Raw genomic sequence first — 16114 nt, forward strand, 5'->3', positions numbered from 1 at the left:
TATATCTGTTAGCTATTAATTTTTTTAAAAATTTTCCAGGCATTTAAAATGTAACTAGAGGCTTATAAATATTTTGGCTTGTAGAGTCTAACACACAGAATTTCAATTGGTGAGGCTGGATGACTTGGACAAGTTGCTTGGATTATTGTTGTTTATGTTTTTTTATTGTTTTATTTTATGCTATCAGTCAGCTCACATAAAATAATTTCATTCATCTGGAATTAATTACCACACTTTGCTTTTTCTCTCCCCACGTCCCTTATGAGCCTTTGTGAGTCCAAATGACTTTCCGTTGTGCAATACAGTAACTTGCGCTGCTAAGGAACTGCAAACTAGACGTTTAAAAATAAACAAAAATGAATAAATACAAGTCTACCCTAAATGACACAGCCACCTTTCTCCTGAAGTGATCAAGTTGTATCAGATTTGGCAGGACATAACGTTGCTGAGATCCACTGGGCAAACTGGAAGGATTAAGTAGCGAAGGTAACATGTGAATTAAATACTGTATACCAGGGGTCTTCAAACTCTGGCCCTCCAGATGTTCATGGACTACAATTCCCATCAGCCCCTGCCAACATGGCCTAGTGGCAGGGCTGATGGGAACTGTAGTCCATGAGCATCTGGAGGGCCACAGTTTGAAGATCCCTGCTGTATACTGTTGAACAGCACGAGAAAGCTTCCCAATTTCAGCAGATCACTTAACACATACAAATACAAAGGCAAAGAAAGGAAACAGTCCTCCCAAATGGAAATCTAGATCTCACTGTTGCTCATGAAGTAAAAATCTCTTAATAGGATCTGGAACAGGAAGAGCAGATATTAGATGCAGTCGGCATTTGCCAAGGTGTCTCCGCACCGCCACACGGCACATAGCCATCAATCTCCTGGGGCAACCTGAAATGAAACAAGCACCAGATAAATGTGACTATAAAAGAAAGAATTTAGCAGGACAGAAATCAAGTCTGCCCTATTCATACCATAGTGTTCTACACCTAGTAAACAACAGGCTAATCTGGATAAACAGGTTTGATTCCCCACTCTGCCACTTGAGCTGTGGAGGCTAACCTGGGGAACAAGATTAGCCTGTGCACTCCAACACACAGCAGTTGGGTGACCTTGGGCTAGTCACAGCTTTTCGGAGCTCTCACAAGGTATTTCTTTGGGGGTGGGGGAAGGGAAAGTAGATTGTAGGCCCCTTTGAGTCTCCTTACAGGAGAGAAGGGGGGTGTATAAATCCAAACTCTCTTCTTTATTCTGCTCAAATGTTAGCACAGACTTCCCTGGAGAATGTTTCCCTGATCCTAAGAGCTACTAGGGCAGTGATGGCGAACCTTTTCGAGGCCGAGTGCCCAAACTGCAACCCAAAACCCGCTTATTTATCGCAAAGTGCCAACATGCCCACCCACTCTTAAAAAGACCATCATTAGATCCTGGAGATCTGGCCAATTACCGCCCGTTGGCTAGAATCTTTACCGCATTTCTGGGGTAAGGTAGTGAGAGAAGTGGTGGCTTTGCTTTGGAGCAGCTTCAAGGTTTCGCTGGATGACACATCGTGCCGACCCCTTCCAGTCCGACGCTTCCCGTGCTGGAGCATGGACCGAGCAGACTGTTCTCGTCGCCCGTCTAGACACGCTCCGATATGCAGGCTTGACTCCCAGGTGCGGATCGGCGGTGTTGAGTATTGTTGGAATCAATTACCGCTTGGCAGTTTGATGTGAATGTACCTACGACCTTTGGCCCACCGCCTGGCTGCCTCTGGAGTGCGAGGGCACTGTCCTTCAATGGATTGCACTCGATTTCTCCGGGGCAGAACTCAGCTTAAGTGCAGCGTGCCAGGGGATGAAGCCTCCAGGAGAGTGCCAGCTTCATTGCGGTGTTATTGCCCCAGGGGGGCATTACTATCCCCGCTGTTATTGCTTAACATCTACATCGCGACCCCTTGCTCAGCTGGTGCGGAGTTTACCACCACTGGGCTGTCCTGTCATCCAGTACAGCTGATGACACTCCAGCCTCATTCTGTTGATGGAGGGAACAGCCGCTGCGCTTCTTGGCTCCTACAGCATTGTTTGGAGGCGGTTGCTGGTTGGTTGCGACAGAGCAGGTTAAAACTGAATCCATCGAAGACGGAGATCCTCTGGCTGGGCCGTGAGGGGGAGAGGGGGACGTTTCAGCCGCCGGTGTGGGAGGGGGTCTCATTGACCCGGGTTATATGGGCCACCTGGGTCTCCATTGATAGAGACGAATCCAGGTGGACCCCCAGGTTGCGTACGGAGGGGGTCGGAGCCAATGAGACATTGAATCCCCTCACCTCCCCAGGTAGACCCTGCCCTCCTGTCTCTACCCACAGCTCTCCAGGTAGTTCTCAACCCAAAGCTGGCAACCCTTTCATCCCATTCCCAGAACATACACTTTAACTGTTAAACGGCATAAAAGAGAGAGATTCTAATTTCGTGAGTTTGTACCTGTTAATTTGTTTGCTTAGCGGGTTTTTTTACTTACAAGTAAGCACCGAAGTGGAAACACAATAAATCAAAATTCAGTTCAGTAAATTTTATTTGGAATTTAACTAAATTCTAATTAAAGTGTGCACTGGATGGTATTCCATACTAACATTTCTCATTCCCCCAAGATTCATTAATGTTTAAAATATACTTGTTACATTCAGCCAATACATACTCTTGAGGCTGTTTAACAAACCTCAAGGCATCATATACTGTAAAATAAAATAATTATAACAGAGAACTAAAAACAATAACACTGTTTTTGGATAAGCAGAAACTTTTTTTAAAAAAGTACAGACTCAACCTAGTGTCTGGATAAATAAGTACCCATCCCTGAAAGTTTATACCAGGAAAATTTATGAAGGGATCATTAAAAGCCGTGGGGTTATATCAGATCCATCATTATTATTGAAGAAGCACGTTAATGCAGTTGCAAAAAAGTTTTCTTCCAGCTCTGTCTACCCTGTAAGATGACTCGCACCTTGATATAGCTGACCTGGCCACCTGGAGCCATGCCAAAATAACACTGGGACTAGACTACTGTAATGAATTGGTGTCCCCTCAAAATCACCTCAGAAACTCAAGCTGGTACAAAATGTTTTTCCACACAAGCATTTAAGACCAGTGGTGGGATCCAAAAATTTTAGTAACAGGTTCCCATGGTGGTGGGATTCAAACAGTGGCATAGCGCCAATGGGGCGGGGCTGGGCACGACGGGGGCGTGGCCAGGCATTCCGGGGGGGGGCATTAATAATTTATCTGTTACTGTAAAAAACTCTTACTGTAAAAAAAAAAGTTCCTAATTTCCAGCTGGTATCTTTCTGTCCATAATTTAAACTCATTATAGCAAGTCCTATCATCTTCTGCCAACAGAAACAACTACTTTTCCTCTAATTGACTGCCTGTCAAATACTTAATACTTTCAAATACTTAATTTTGTTTCTAGAAATCAAAAGAAGGATACTTTCCTTAAACAAGGAACTTTACCATATTTCTAAAACATGTTTTTAAAACAGCCCAACAGGGAGAATTATCCCGTTTTCTACCTTCGCTAACCAGCCACATAGGAAACAACAGGACTTTATGATTTTTGGACCTAATGGGATTTCTAATGGAAAAGCAGACCCAATTCGTAACCCCCTCTCGGCACACACAAATAATTAGTAACCCCCTCTCGGGAACTGGTGAGAACCTGCTGGATCCCACCTCTGCTCAGAAGCAAATGTCCCCAATGGTCCTTCCACTTACTTCTGGCTTCTTTGAACATCTGCATGCCTTCGGAGTTTACTCTGATTCTTCCTGGAGCTCCTTCTTCAAGGGTCTCCCATTTCACCAGATTCAGATTGGCCCCAAAATCAATCAAGAGGCTGACAAAGGCCTTGTCACAGCCGTGTCGTAAGACGGCATCCATGATGCACACTGCAGAGTCTCTGGAGAATTTCTTGATGTTCACTGGACCACAGCAGTTAAAATCTGGGTTGGCTCCTGCTTCCAGCAGCACCTTGAAGCACGGAAGGTTGTGATAGGCTGCACTAATATACAAAGGGCAAACCACCAGGGATGTCACTGGTCTGAATGAAGGGCTAGCGGACGCTGAGGTCACGTGGGGATTCGCATCCACATTGGCACCGAACCTGAGGAGGAAGGGAAAGCGATGTTCACTGGGAAACAGCTCTGGCGGCTCCCATGGAGTCCAGACAACTGCTGAGCTCTCTCCATCAGAGAAAGCAATCACACAATGCAATCTATAAGCCTCTCTATTTATTAAAAATATATGTAGTCTGCCTTTCCTTGTGGATCAATAACAATAACACTTAAAATTAATTTCTAGTTAGAACCAGAATAAAAGAACATCAAATCTCTCCTCTCTTTGTTTGTTTATTCGACTTTTATACCGCCCACCCCCGGAGGGCTCTGGGCAGTGTACAACAACTCATGTAATCTCAAAGAACAAGAAGAGCATATTCAATAAATACATACAATATAATAAAATTAGGGCTCTAAATTTCACACTAAAACCGTTTAAAACAGCACACAAAACGGAGGGGCCCCCCCGGATTTATAAGTATTTATAACCTGCCTCATACTAGTGTCTTAAAAGATGCCTGTCATTCAAATCTCCTCATCTCTTCAGGGAGCCCAATCCAGTGGTGGGATCCAAAAATTTTAGTAACAGGTTCCCATGGTGGTGGGATTCAAACTGTGGCGTAGCGCCAGTATATTAGGGCGTAGGCCGAGGGCGCGGCGAGGGCGGGCATTCGAGGGGTGGGGCATTCCTGGGCCGGGGCTGTGGCAAGGGCGTTATCCAGCTGCATGTCCCGGTCCTTGGGTAGGGGAAAGCAGAATGCTTTCGTAGGCACAGGCTGCCACGCGCCGCGCCGGTGCACCGGTTACCTCACTGCTGGGCAACTGCTTCAAGTTCTGCGCGCTACTGCTGAGAGGAGGGGCGTAACTAAGGCAAAAATCACGTGGCAAAATCACCAATTAGTAACCCCCTCTCGGCACACACAAATAATTAGTAACCTACTCTCGGGAACCTGTGAGAACCTGCTGGATCCCACCTCTGGCCCAATCCACAGAGCAGGAAGCCATGATGGAAAAGGGCTGGGCTCTGGTGGATGCTAGATGGGCCACGCAAAGTGGTGAGATAGCCAACAGATGGCTGCTTAAAGACTGTAGTTGACGCACAAGAACATCTGGAAAGAGACGGTCCTTCAAATATGATCAATTATACATCGGTTAATCTATCGGCTGTAACATGCAATCCCTCTTAAATCTAAATCTTATACTACAGCTAAGCTGGGAATTGAATCTGGGACCTTCTGTATAGAAAGCAGAAGCTCTTCCACTGAGCCACATTCCTCTACCTGCTTGGCCTCTTTTATCCCTCCACGCAGAGGTGGGATCCAGCAGGTTCTCACCAGTTCCCGAGAGTGGGTTACTGATTATTTGTGTGTGTCGAGAGGGGGTTACTAATTGGGTCCGCTTTTCCGTCTCCACGCCCTCGCCTCCCCGAGAGGCATACTGCCTTTGAACGTGAAGGTTCCATATAGCAATTGCGACTAATAATGTAACTCCCTGAACTGGGTGAATCCCTTTCAGGTACTGCAATTCATTGATTCTCAGCCTTTCGTACCTTTTATCTCACCAGTCTCTATCAAAGAACCTGTGTGTTTCACCATTGCTGTGTTCAGATTTGTGAGTTGGGGCATTTTCTATAATGTGATGATGATTTAGAAATGACCTGGTGCAAAAAAATTTTTTGGGGTCGTGGTGGGGTGGCTGCCCATGGGGGAGGGCATCCAACTCAGGTTTTGCCCAGGGCTCAGTTTGGCCTAGGTACGCCTCTGCCCCCTTTGCTGAGGGGGGGGCTGGCGAGGGAACCTGTTACTAAAATTTTTGGATCCCACCACTGCCTCCACGTCTTCATTTCTGCTCTGCCTGCCAATTGACAACTGTAGGTACCTGACAGATTCTTTCTGCCAAAAATGTACAACATCCTCTTGATAGGCTACTGGCTCCAGAACCAGCAAGTGACACCAATTTCGACTTTACCTGATTAGTTCTCTCAATATGTCATCTCTTCCCACACGGGCTGCATGGTAGACAGGTGTGCTACGGTGGTGATGGCTCCCATTAGGGTCAGCTCCCGCTTCCAGAAGGATGTGCACGCATTCGAGGTGGCCATGCACGACAGCGACATAGAGAGCAGTTTGTCCCTTCACATCTACAAGATCTATTTCGGCCCCTTTCTGAATGAGGAAGTTCACACAGTCTCCATGCCCTGCTGTAGCAGCAATCCGCAGGGGTGTACAAGGCAACCAGCCGCAAGACCACACAGATTTCTCATTGATGCGGCTGAAGAAGGCACAAAGGGAACACGGCAAAATCATTCATCAGTGTACCGAGATCCTGCTTTAAGTTTCAGTTGGTGAAGTTTAGGTCTGGATGGCATACACCCCATGGGCTCTGAAGGGACCCAAATATGAAATTGTTGAACTACTAGTAGAGAGTCAGTGTAGTATAGTGGTTAAGAGCAGGTGGGTTCTGATCTGGAGAACCAGGTTTTATTCTCCACTCCTCCACCTGAGTGACAGAGGCTTATCTGGTGAACCACTCCGCACTCCTACATTCATGCTGGGTGACCTTGGGCAAGTCACAGTTCTTCGGGTCTCTCTCAGCCCCACCTACCCCACAAGGTGTCTGTTATGGGGAGAGGAAGGGAAAGGAGCTTGTAAGCCACCTGAAGTGTCCTTACAGAAGAGAAAGGTGGGGTATAAATCCAAACTCTTCTATATGTAAGTTGTCACCAAGTCAATATTTATATTGGAGGGCTGGAAAGTAACAATTTTTAAAATAAAAGCAGTCCAGCCAGGATCCGGGGAATTTCTGGCCAGTTAGCCTAACCTCTGTTCCAGGTAAACTAATAAAAACTATTATTAAGCACACAGAAGAACAAAGACTAGTGCAGTGGTTCTCAACCTTCCTAATGCCGCAACCCTTTAATACAGTTCCTCATGTTGTGGTGACCCCCAACCCTAACATATATCCATTTTACAGATGGAGAACACTGATGCAGAGAGTCTTAGGCGACCCCTGTGAAAGGGTCGTTCGACCCCCAAAGGGGTCGCGACCCACAGGTTGAGAACCACTGGACTAGTGAGAGAAAATCAGCATGCCTTCTGCAAAGGGAGGTCCTGCCTCACCAACTGTTTACAGTTCTTCAATAAGGGGAATGTAGATAATGGTGAACTAGTGGGCATTATATACTTGATCTTCCAAATGTTTTTTGACATGGTACCTCACCAAAGACTCCTGAGGAAGCTTAGCAGTCAGGGGATAAGAAGACAGGTTTAAAAACTGGTTACATGACAGGAAACAAAGAGCAGGAATAAATGGCCAGTTCTCACAATGAAGGAAGGTGAGCTCAAGCCTTTTAAAGTGCACATTTCCTCTTGAATTAATGGTGTAACCTTGAGGCGAAGTTATACTCAATTAGGAAGCAGTGAAATTGACAAGAGAAGTTGCTTTTGCAGAAGGAAATTGACAAGGGACTGCTGCAGCGATCATGGTGTGTTACTGCAGGTCTAATTTGACCGAAAAATGTGGCTCTTTTTGTATGTGTGTGGGTAGGCTACAGGTTTCTATTCCTTCAGGTGATGGTGCCTGCTCTAGTAGGGTTTGAGGGAGGGTTTGCTTCCATTTTGTGGAAACACCAAACCCTTATCTACATCCCGTATACCGTGTTTCCCCGAATATAAGACAGTGTCTTATATTAATTTTTGCTCCCAAAGATGCGCTATGTCTTATTTTCAGGGGATGTCTTATTTTTCTGTGTTCTGTTCGTCAGGCATACTTCCAAACAAAAACTTTGCTATGTCTTACTTTCGGGGGATGCCTTGTATTTTGCACTTCAGCAAAACCTCTACTATGTCTTATTTTTTGGGGATGTCTTATATTCGGGGAAACAGGGTAGTCGCCCAACCACCCCTTCAGCCATTTTCTCCTTCTCCTTCTCCTCCATTTTCAAAAGGAATTAAAAACTAATGTAACTGAAGAGCTATTGAAAAGAATATTAGGAGTAATCACTGCATGTAATCAGGGCTACTGCAGTAAGGATTGTGCACTACTGTAGATCAAATCTGATAAAAAAAACATGGTTCTTTGTTAGAGGTCGGGGATAGGCTATGTGTTTCTGTCCCTTCGGGTAATGGCTTCTGTCCAGGAGTTGTTTTGACTTCCATTTGGGGCTTGTAGTTCTCAATAGTCGGAAAGGAGGCTGAGATATTTTTGAATTGCTGATGCAAATTGTAACTGCAAAGTAACACTGCAGCACCCGCACAAAAGAATACAAAAGGGGGAGGGGTGTTCTTCTGCTTTGGGAATGACATCCCCATACCATCAGGAATAGTATGTTTTCAGCAATAGCATGTGGAATAAATGCAACTGAAGGGATGAGGGGGAAAAGGATAGGGGGAATGGAGGTATGTGGAGCCATTTCACAGGAAACGTTTCCAAAACAGAAGGTTTGACCCCTGGGAAAATCTGTGGTAAACTGTGCATGTGGAAAAGGCCAGAAGGTACAGAACCATGAGTTATTGCACCGTTCTCAAGCCATGTCTTTAAATTATCTGCCAGTGGGGAAAGAGTGACAGTGAGACAGCCAGCACCTGCTAATCCCTGTTTAGGGATGAGAGTCAAGAAAATCAGGATTTACCTTTGAAAACTGTCTTCCTGCAGCAGCTTTTGGATGGTTGGCAGGTCCCCCACGTAGGCAGCGTCGTGCAACCGGGTGTCCTGACAAAGTTCGATTGGATTATCACAGAACTGTTCCTGCAGCCACTCCTTCAGATTACGACCTGTGCTAGAGAGAGCATTGCTGCCTTTAGTCCACAAGGGTCAGCTTTGGCCTCACCAGAGGCAAAAGTACGGCCCAGCAGGAGAAACGGGCCAAGTCCGACATTAACTAATAGCCAATCAGAAGCCCTACTGGGCAGCAACCCCACCTGGCTCAGGCACTTTCTAAAAATACCTGGTGGGCACCAGGAAAGATAAGGCTTGGCACCATGGCACCCATGTGCACTAGGGTATTTTCATTAATTATTTTTAAATTATTTAATTATCAGTTAATTATTATTTTCTAAGAAAGAAGCAATTCTGCAGCTTGAAAGAGACAATCGCATTTCCACCATAAGCTGGCAACTATTCACTGATCTGTTTAAGACAGGGGTAGGGAACCTGCGGCTCTCCAGATGTTCAGGAACTACAATTCCCATCAGCCTCTGTCAGCATGGCCAATTGGCCATGCTGGTAGAAACTTGATGATAGGAATTGTAGATTCCTGAAAACATCTGGATTCAGTTTATAGAACAACAGCGGTTCTTGTTCCTGACTTGAGTTTCCCAAGAGCACCTTCTCTTACTCCTTTAGAAATAAACACTTCCCACTCACTCCCATGGGTAACAGTGTGGCAGGACAAGTGAAGATCTATGCTTTCAGCGGACACTGAATTCCCTTGCAGCCCAGAGGGTGCGCAGTCAGAGCTTGCAATGCTCTCCCTGTATCTTTCCATTGCTTTCCAGAAATATCATTTTTGTTTGTAGATATTAAAGCACTTTCCCAAACAGCTAAAAATCACTGTCCCTATTTTCCAGAAACAAACAGCAAGGCAGAGAAGCATTTTCCCCAGATTCATCTGGCTCCGGCACATGACTCCGAGCATGCACCTGACCACACAACGGAGCTAAACATGGTGAGTGCTGACTCAGGCCTGGGTTTTAGCATCAGGTTCCTACCTGCCCCCTTATTAAACAGAGAACAGATCGGCAATATTGTGAAAAACCATATCAGCAGGGAAGGGATGCTCTCCAGACAACCTGAGTAACTGCGGCAGCTCACGAGTCTCAACAAACTATTGAATTGCCAAAAAAAAGAGACGATCAACAAGTTGCCAGTAACAAAGTGTAATTACATTGGTTATGTTGGTTAAGATTTATACATTGAACGACTTGCATCTCCCGGGAATCCTGGCCAGTCTTCTCATAGGATTTCGGTTTAAAGGTTTCTCAGTTTATTCTGTTTGCTGCCACCACTCTGGCCAAAAATGCAATTTAAAGCACTCCGACTTGATCCATAGCAGTTTTGATCTCTTCTGGAGAACGCTGCCTGCTGCACCCCCAGAGGAAAACATGGGGGCTTTCCTTTTCCAAACCAGTTTTCTCACCTTCCACGGGAACTTCGTAGATTTTTGCATAAGATCCCTTCGGGGATTGGGCGGTATATAAATTACATACATACATACATACATACATACATACATACATACATACATACATACAAAGGCCCCACCCACATCAAACCCACCAGCAACACAGAAATTAAAGGCTTGTTGCTTTTAAGAAGTTGTTCCCAGCCATGTTGATCCAAAAACCCATCGCCAAGAACCCAGCCAAGGTAACACCTTTTATTAAATCTTTTCTTGGGATCCATCCAGGGACACTGATTTCAAGGTCTCCAGATGTTGCAATTTGCAAAAACGTTTTTTAAAAACCCACAGGTTTTCCAGATCACTTTTCTTAAGACCTGACCTTGCCCACGTTTGGCACAGAGGAAGCCAACGGTTGGCTCCATTCTTAGTTTTCTTCCCCTGCCTCTTACATTACCTGCGTTTCCACTTGTGGGGCTGAGACTCTCGCCGGGTCCTGGAGCGCCCGGGGGCTCAGGCACGTCTGAACTGTTTGCATCCGCCATCTGCCAGGAGAAACACCGCAGGCATGCAAAACTACCCCTGGCGCAATAGCAGCCCCGGCGCTGACCCGGCCTTTTTGCGCCCTGATTGGTGGAAACGCCGCCCTGATTGGCCGGGGCGCTTCCTGCTTCCCAGTTAAGGTGGTTTGTCCAAGTCTGTATTGGCAGCCCAGCTGGAAGCTGAGAGCGCTTTCCCTAACAATTGTTATTGACTTTTTTTTTTTTAATCTCCTGCCATTCCGCCCTTGGAGGAATGGCTAAAACTCCTCACTTGCTGGGTGAGCTTGGACCAACCTGACCTACCTCACTAGGTTGTTGTGAGAGTGAAACAGAAGAGGAGAATGTTGTAAGTTGCTTTGGGTTCTCTCTGGGGGAGGGGAAAGGCAGGATAAAAATAAAGGAAATTGGTTTTTTTAACTGGTTCTGGTGGGTTTTCCGGGCTGTGTGGCCGTGGTCTGGTGGGTTTTGTTCCTAACGTTTTGCCTGCATCTGTGCCTGGCATCTTCAGAGGTGTATCACAGAGAAAAGTCTGTTTCACACTGTGTCTAGGTGAGAAGGGAAAGTTTAGTGTGGTCCCCATGCTGACAGGGGTTGATGGGAATTGTAGTTCATGAACATCTGGAGAGCCGCAGGTTGCAGACCCCTGCACTAGACACAGCGTGTAACAGACTTCCCTCTGTGATACACCTCTGAAGATGTCATCCACAGATGCAGGCGAAACGTTAGGAACAAGATCCATCAGACCACGGCCACACAGCCTGGAAAACCCACCGGAACCAGTTGAATCCGGCCGTGAAAGCCTTCGACAATACGATTTTTTTTTTACGTTTAAGGGCGAACGTGGCAGAAAGAGGTTTCTAACATTGGGCCATGGTCCTCCTTCCATAGTTATTATTTATTTATTGTATGGCATTCTTTTGTGTTTCGGAGCAATTCAGTCAATCAGTCCAGGTAAAAACCTCAGTGACTTACAACACGAATACCATTTTAAAATGCCGTATTAATACATAGTTTTTAATCATAAATCAGTTTCAAGCTTGTCCAAATATTGCAGTACTATTCCTGTTTTTTAAAAAAGCAAAATCTGACACTGGTGTTAAGGGCTTATATAAATCAAGGTCCGAGTCTGGTAGCCTTGTCTCCTCCAAACTACATGAGCTCTGCAGCCTTCTGCTGCTTTGAGTCTCCACCCCCTTCTGGGTCAACCCATTCTAAGCATGGGGGTTACATATGCACCTCTGTGGCTGGGGAGCAGTACTGCCTCCCTGCGCTGTTATTTGTGGCATCCAGGAAGTAGCTGGCTGACCACTGTTGGAAACAGGATCCTGGACTACATGAACCTTTTGACTAATCCAGCCCCATTTAAAGTATCTCTTTTTCTCTTCCTTTGGATTGCATTGACATACATCCTCTAAGTAGCCACATTTGACTGCTTCTCAGTATATGGAGAATTCTGACAAGGGGAAAGAAGTGCTTTTACAAGAATCCGCCGGCAAAAACTGATCTGTGCATACATAGAGAGACTTTCCTTTCTGATGGCCATAGTTCCTAGGGTGTGCTACGGAATGCATTGTCTCATAGTTTTAACCTGGGGTGGCAGTGGACATGGACAGCATTTGCTTTCTTACTGCTTTTCTAACCTCTGTGCCAGCAACCTGTGCCAGCAACCTGTGCCAGCAACACTGGAAAGTTTCAGAAGGTCAACTGAACTGATGATCCTGTACCAGTGGCTGATAGACCAATACATGTGCACACAGCCTTGTCAAGAGCATCTTGCAAACTGATGCCAGTCACATTCAGGTTGCCAACTCTGTGTTGGAAAACACCTGGAAATTTTGGAGATGAAGTCTGGGGAGGGCAGCGTTTGGAGAAGGGAGGGACCTCAGCAGGGTAGAATGCCGTAGAATCCAGCCTCCATGGTGGCCAGAGGGGCACTGATCTCTATTGTCTGGAGATCAGCTATCTCCAGGCTCTACCTGGAGGCTGGCAACCCTACCTGACCCTCTGAATAATTATGTGATTTATTTCATGCTTCAGAGAGTCTAAAGTTTTTCCCATTCAAAGTCATAATTGTTACAATGATCATGTTAATTGGGTCCGGGTTTGGGGAATGAAATTGGGAAGGTTAGGAGTGAGTCAAGCTAAGAACGTCCATATTTGTAACCAGAGACATCCAAAGAGAACTAGGGAATCCCAGTGGCATACATCACCCCGGGGGAGACAGGCAGGGTGCTTTTTCCTGGGGGAGGGAGCAAGCAGGGCTGTGCTAAGCAAGCATCTTGTGTGTATTCTTCCGGGGGTGGGCAAGTGTGGGAGAGAGGGAACCTTTGTCTGGGGTGCCACATGTGGCTCCCAGACGCACTGTTGAAATCTCAGTTTTTTAGTCCCCACTTTTGGCGCCAAATGTCTTGAGTGATGGAGATCCACGTGGAAACATGCTGTGGGCACACATGAGCATTAATAACACAAAGGTTGCCAGCCTCCAGGGGGTAGCTGGAGATTTTCTGGGTGGACTTCATGATATTTTTGTCAGAGCATTGATGTAACATGTGTCTGATCATGAAAATCTAACTGACAGGTAACACCTGACAGCCTCATTCTGGGATTGATTGGCAATGGACTGTGATAGGCCAGTAAACCAGATATAAGGCTGCAGTGTACTGAGGACTACGAGACACTTGTCTTTGCTTTGTCCTGCGAAGCACTTTGCTTGAGTGAGCTATACTTGTGAACTAATAAAAGTAGGACCGCTTCTGTGAAGCTGAGCTGCTGTGTGCGTCTGACTTCCTACTGTGTTCCAGTATATTGTGCTACTCTGCTATAGGGGTTTTACCCCATACCTTCACAATTTTACCCTATTGAGGTTTCTCCCCACCACAAACCCTCCTCTGGCTTCATCCCCCAATCTCCAGGTATTGGACAACTCAGAGCTGACATCTCTATTCATCACTCACTCAAATGCACAACCTTGAGGTTTGTGCTCTCGGAAGTATACGCACTAAGGGGGAAACTGATTTAGCTGGAATTACTCTGGTGTGTCAACAGTTGTATTTGTTGGATAAATTCACATTTCAAATAAAAGGCCAACCAGTAGAATTATATCTAGAAAAATGGCAATTATGGATAGATTATTTAAGTAAGGAAACTGGTGCGAAGTCTTACCCAGTCATGTATTAATTAGTTTTTTTTCTTCTTCTTCCTAACAATAGAAAATCATTTTATAATGTGTTACAACTATAGATAAGGAGGTAAATAGATATTTAAATGCAAGCAGAATCAGAATGTAACAACTTCAAAGTTAGCTATCTTATCAGAATGTAAACTATTTCTTTCTGTCAAAATTTTTGACTGATTATAGGTGAAGAAGTCTACTTTAGGATTTTGGAAAGAGAATGTAGAAGGGTGGCTTTACACCCACTATAGAGACTAATAGTTAGGTCAACGAGACCGCTATTGGTCTTATATGTTGGTGCATATGTTTTGTCTGATTTGTCCTGGTTTGTCTTCTAGTTTGTCTTTTGTATGTTTTTACTAATGTAAACCATACAGTTTGTTTATTGTAAATATACTATCCGAAACTTCAATAAAAATTTATTATACAAGGAATTACTCTGGTGTGGTTATGTTCCAATTTCAGCAGAGCAGTGATAGCAGATAGAGATCTCAGAACAGGATCAAAGCACTCGAAGTTGTTTTTGTGAAATTGCTGTAAAAAGAAAAGGTATAAAAACTCTGCCTAAAATAAGATGGGGCATTTCTCGAGACAGGGCATTTTCAGTGGTAGCACCTCAGCTGTGGAATTTCCTCCCTGACAAAGCTGGCCTGGTACCTATTTTACTGCATTTTAGGAGGTGGGGGTGGTGGGGTGGTGGTGGGGAAAGAGCTCTCTATTCTGGCTTTTAATTAAAATGTACCATTCTGTTAATGGCTTTATGATCCGCTTCTGTATTATGCATACTTGTAAAGTTGCTGAAAGTTTGTTCACCTGATAGGCAAATTGGTTTGCTTCATGTCTTGTTCAGTTTCATTTTTTACTTTGTCACCAGCAGGTCTCCGATATATTTTCTAAACTAATTACAAGCTTGTTTTCTGCTGCTCCAGAGACTAGGACCAGGAGTCGTGGGTTCAAGGTGAAGGAAGAGAGATTCCACTTAAACATCAGGAAAAACTTCCTGACATTAAAAGGCTGTTTGACAGTGGAATGCACTACCTTGGAGCGTGATGCAGTCTCCTTCTTTGGAGCTTTTTAAAGAGAGGCTGGATGGACATCTGTGGAGAAATTGCCTATGTTACTTTAATTACCTTTGTTAAGCATTGCACCTGGTGGCAACAATGTCTTTCCATTATGCTGATTTAGTAAATTTGTGTGAGAGTTTGATTGGTTCGTTTATGCCAATTAATCAGTAGTTTAGTATAATTACCCTCTAACGTTCTCACTCGGGACTGTTCTTACTTTACTTTAAATCCTTGTTACTCTGTACTGTATGAGCATATCTGTGTTTCCTGCCTGTTATTTTGGTTGTTTTGAAGTTTAAACTCTGCCGGCTGGTTTGGATTGTAATACTTTCATTTTTGCTCTTTGCTTGTTTTGCTCTATAGGCTATGCTACCATTGTTTTATTATGTTTTTTTAACCTTGATTATTCCCTCCCATTATTTGATTTATTGAGAAGGTGCGGCTCTCAATAAACCCCCCAAAATGTTTTTATTTAAAAGCCTTGCCTCTGAGTTGTTTGTTGTGTATTTTAAAATCCTAACCCATGTTTTGAGAAGTGGTAGGTCACCACTTTCTTTACACCATCTATCAGGAGTGCTTTGACTGAGTATTCCTGCATTTATTTATTTGGCTTATTTTATTTATTTATTATTTGTTAGATTTAATATACCGCCCTATCCCCGAAGGGGCTGGACTTGATGGGCCTTCGGGTCTCTTCCAACTCTATGATTCTATTATTCAACTCAATCATTTTGACACACCTTTTAAAATAACAGAAGTCAGCCCCCCACCCTCTGAATTCACTCTCCACAAGACCCTACCTGGAACCCAGAGACCTGCTGCCTGTCCAGGTAGTATGAAAGCGCTTTGTATGTTCCAATGAGTACTTCCATGATTATGGCTCCCTGTATTGTTGTCTATGTCAAATTTTTGTTCCACTTCTCCAGAGTTTGCTTCATCCCAGCAATTCACCGCCACACCTGCTATCAACCTAGGTCAGTGGTGGCGAACCTTTTCGAGACCGAGTGCCCAAATTGCAACCCAAACCCCACTTATTTATCGCAAAGTGCCAACCCGGCAATTTAACCTGAATGCTGAGGTTTTAGTTTAGAAAAAATCGGTTGGCTCCCTCTTCCTCCGGGCTCTCA

General features: G+C 44.8%; 1 protein-coding gene across 1 annotated transcript in view; it reads right to left on the minus strand.

The window, feature by feature from the left end:
* Positions 1 to 10805, minus strand: part of ASB1 (ankyrin repeat and SOCS box containing 1) — a 19455-nt gene extending 8650 nt beyond the window's left edge. Inside the window, exons 1-5 of the mRNA XM_048500326.1 lie at positions 10667 to 10805; positions 8722 to 8863; positions 6060 to 6362; positions 3753 to 4138; positions 768 to 897 (exon numbers count right to left, since the gene is read on the minus strand). Coding sequence (XP_048356283.1) covers positions 768 to 897; positions 3753 to 4138; positions 6060 to 6362; positions 8722 to 8863; positions 10667 to 10754 — 1049 coding nt within the window. The 5' untranslated portion in view covers positions 10755 to 10805. The remainder of the gene's footprint in view (positions 1 to 767; positions 898 to 3752; positions 4139 to 6059; positions 6363 to 8721; positions 8864 to 10666) is intronic.
* Between the last annotated feature and the right edge of the window lie 5309 nt (positions 10806 to 16114).

This window comes from Sphaerodactylus townsendi, linkage group LG01, assembly GCF_021028975.2.
Source record: "Sphaerodactylus townsendi isolate TG3544 linkage group LG01, MPM_Stown_v2.3, whole genome shotgun sequence".
Lineage (NCBI taxonomy): Eukaryota > Metazoa > Chordata > Lepidosauria > Squamata > Sphaerodactylidae > Sphaerodactylus > Sphaerodactylus townsendi.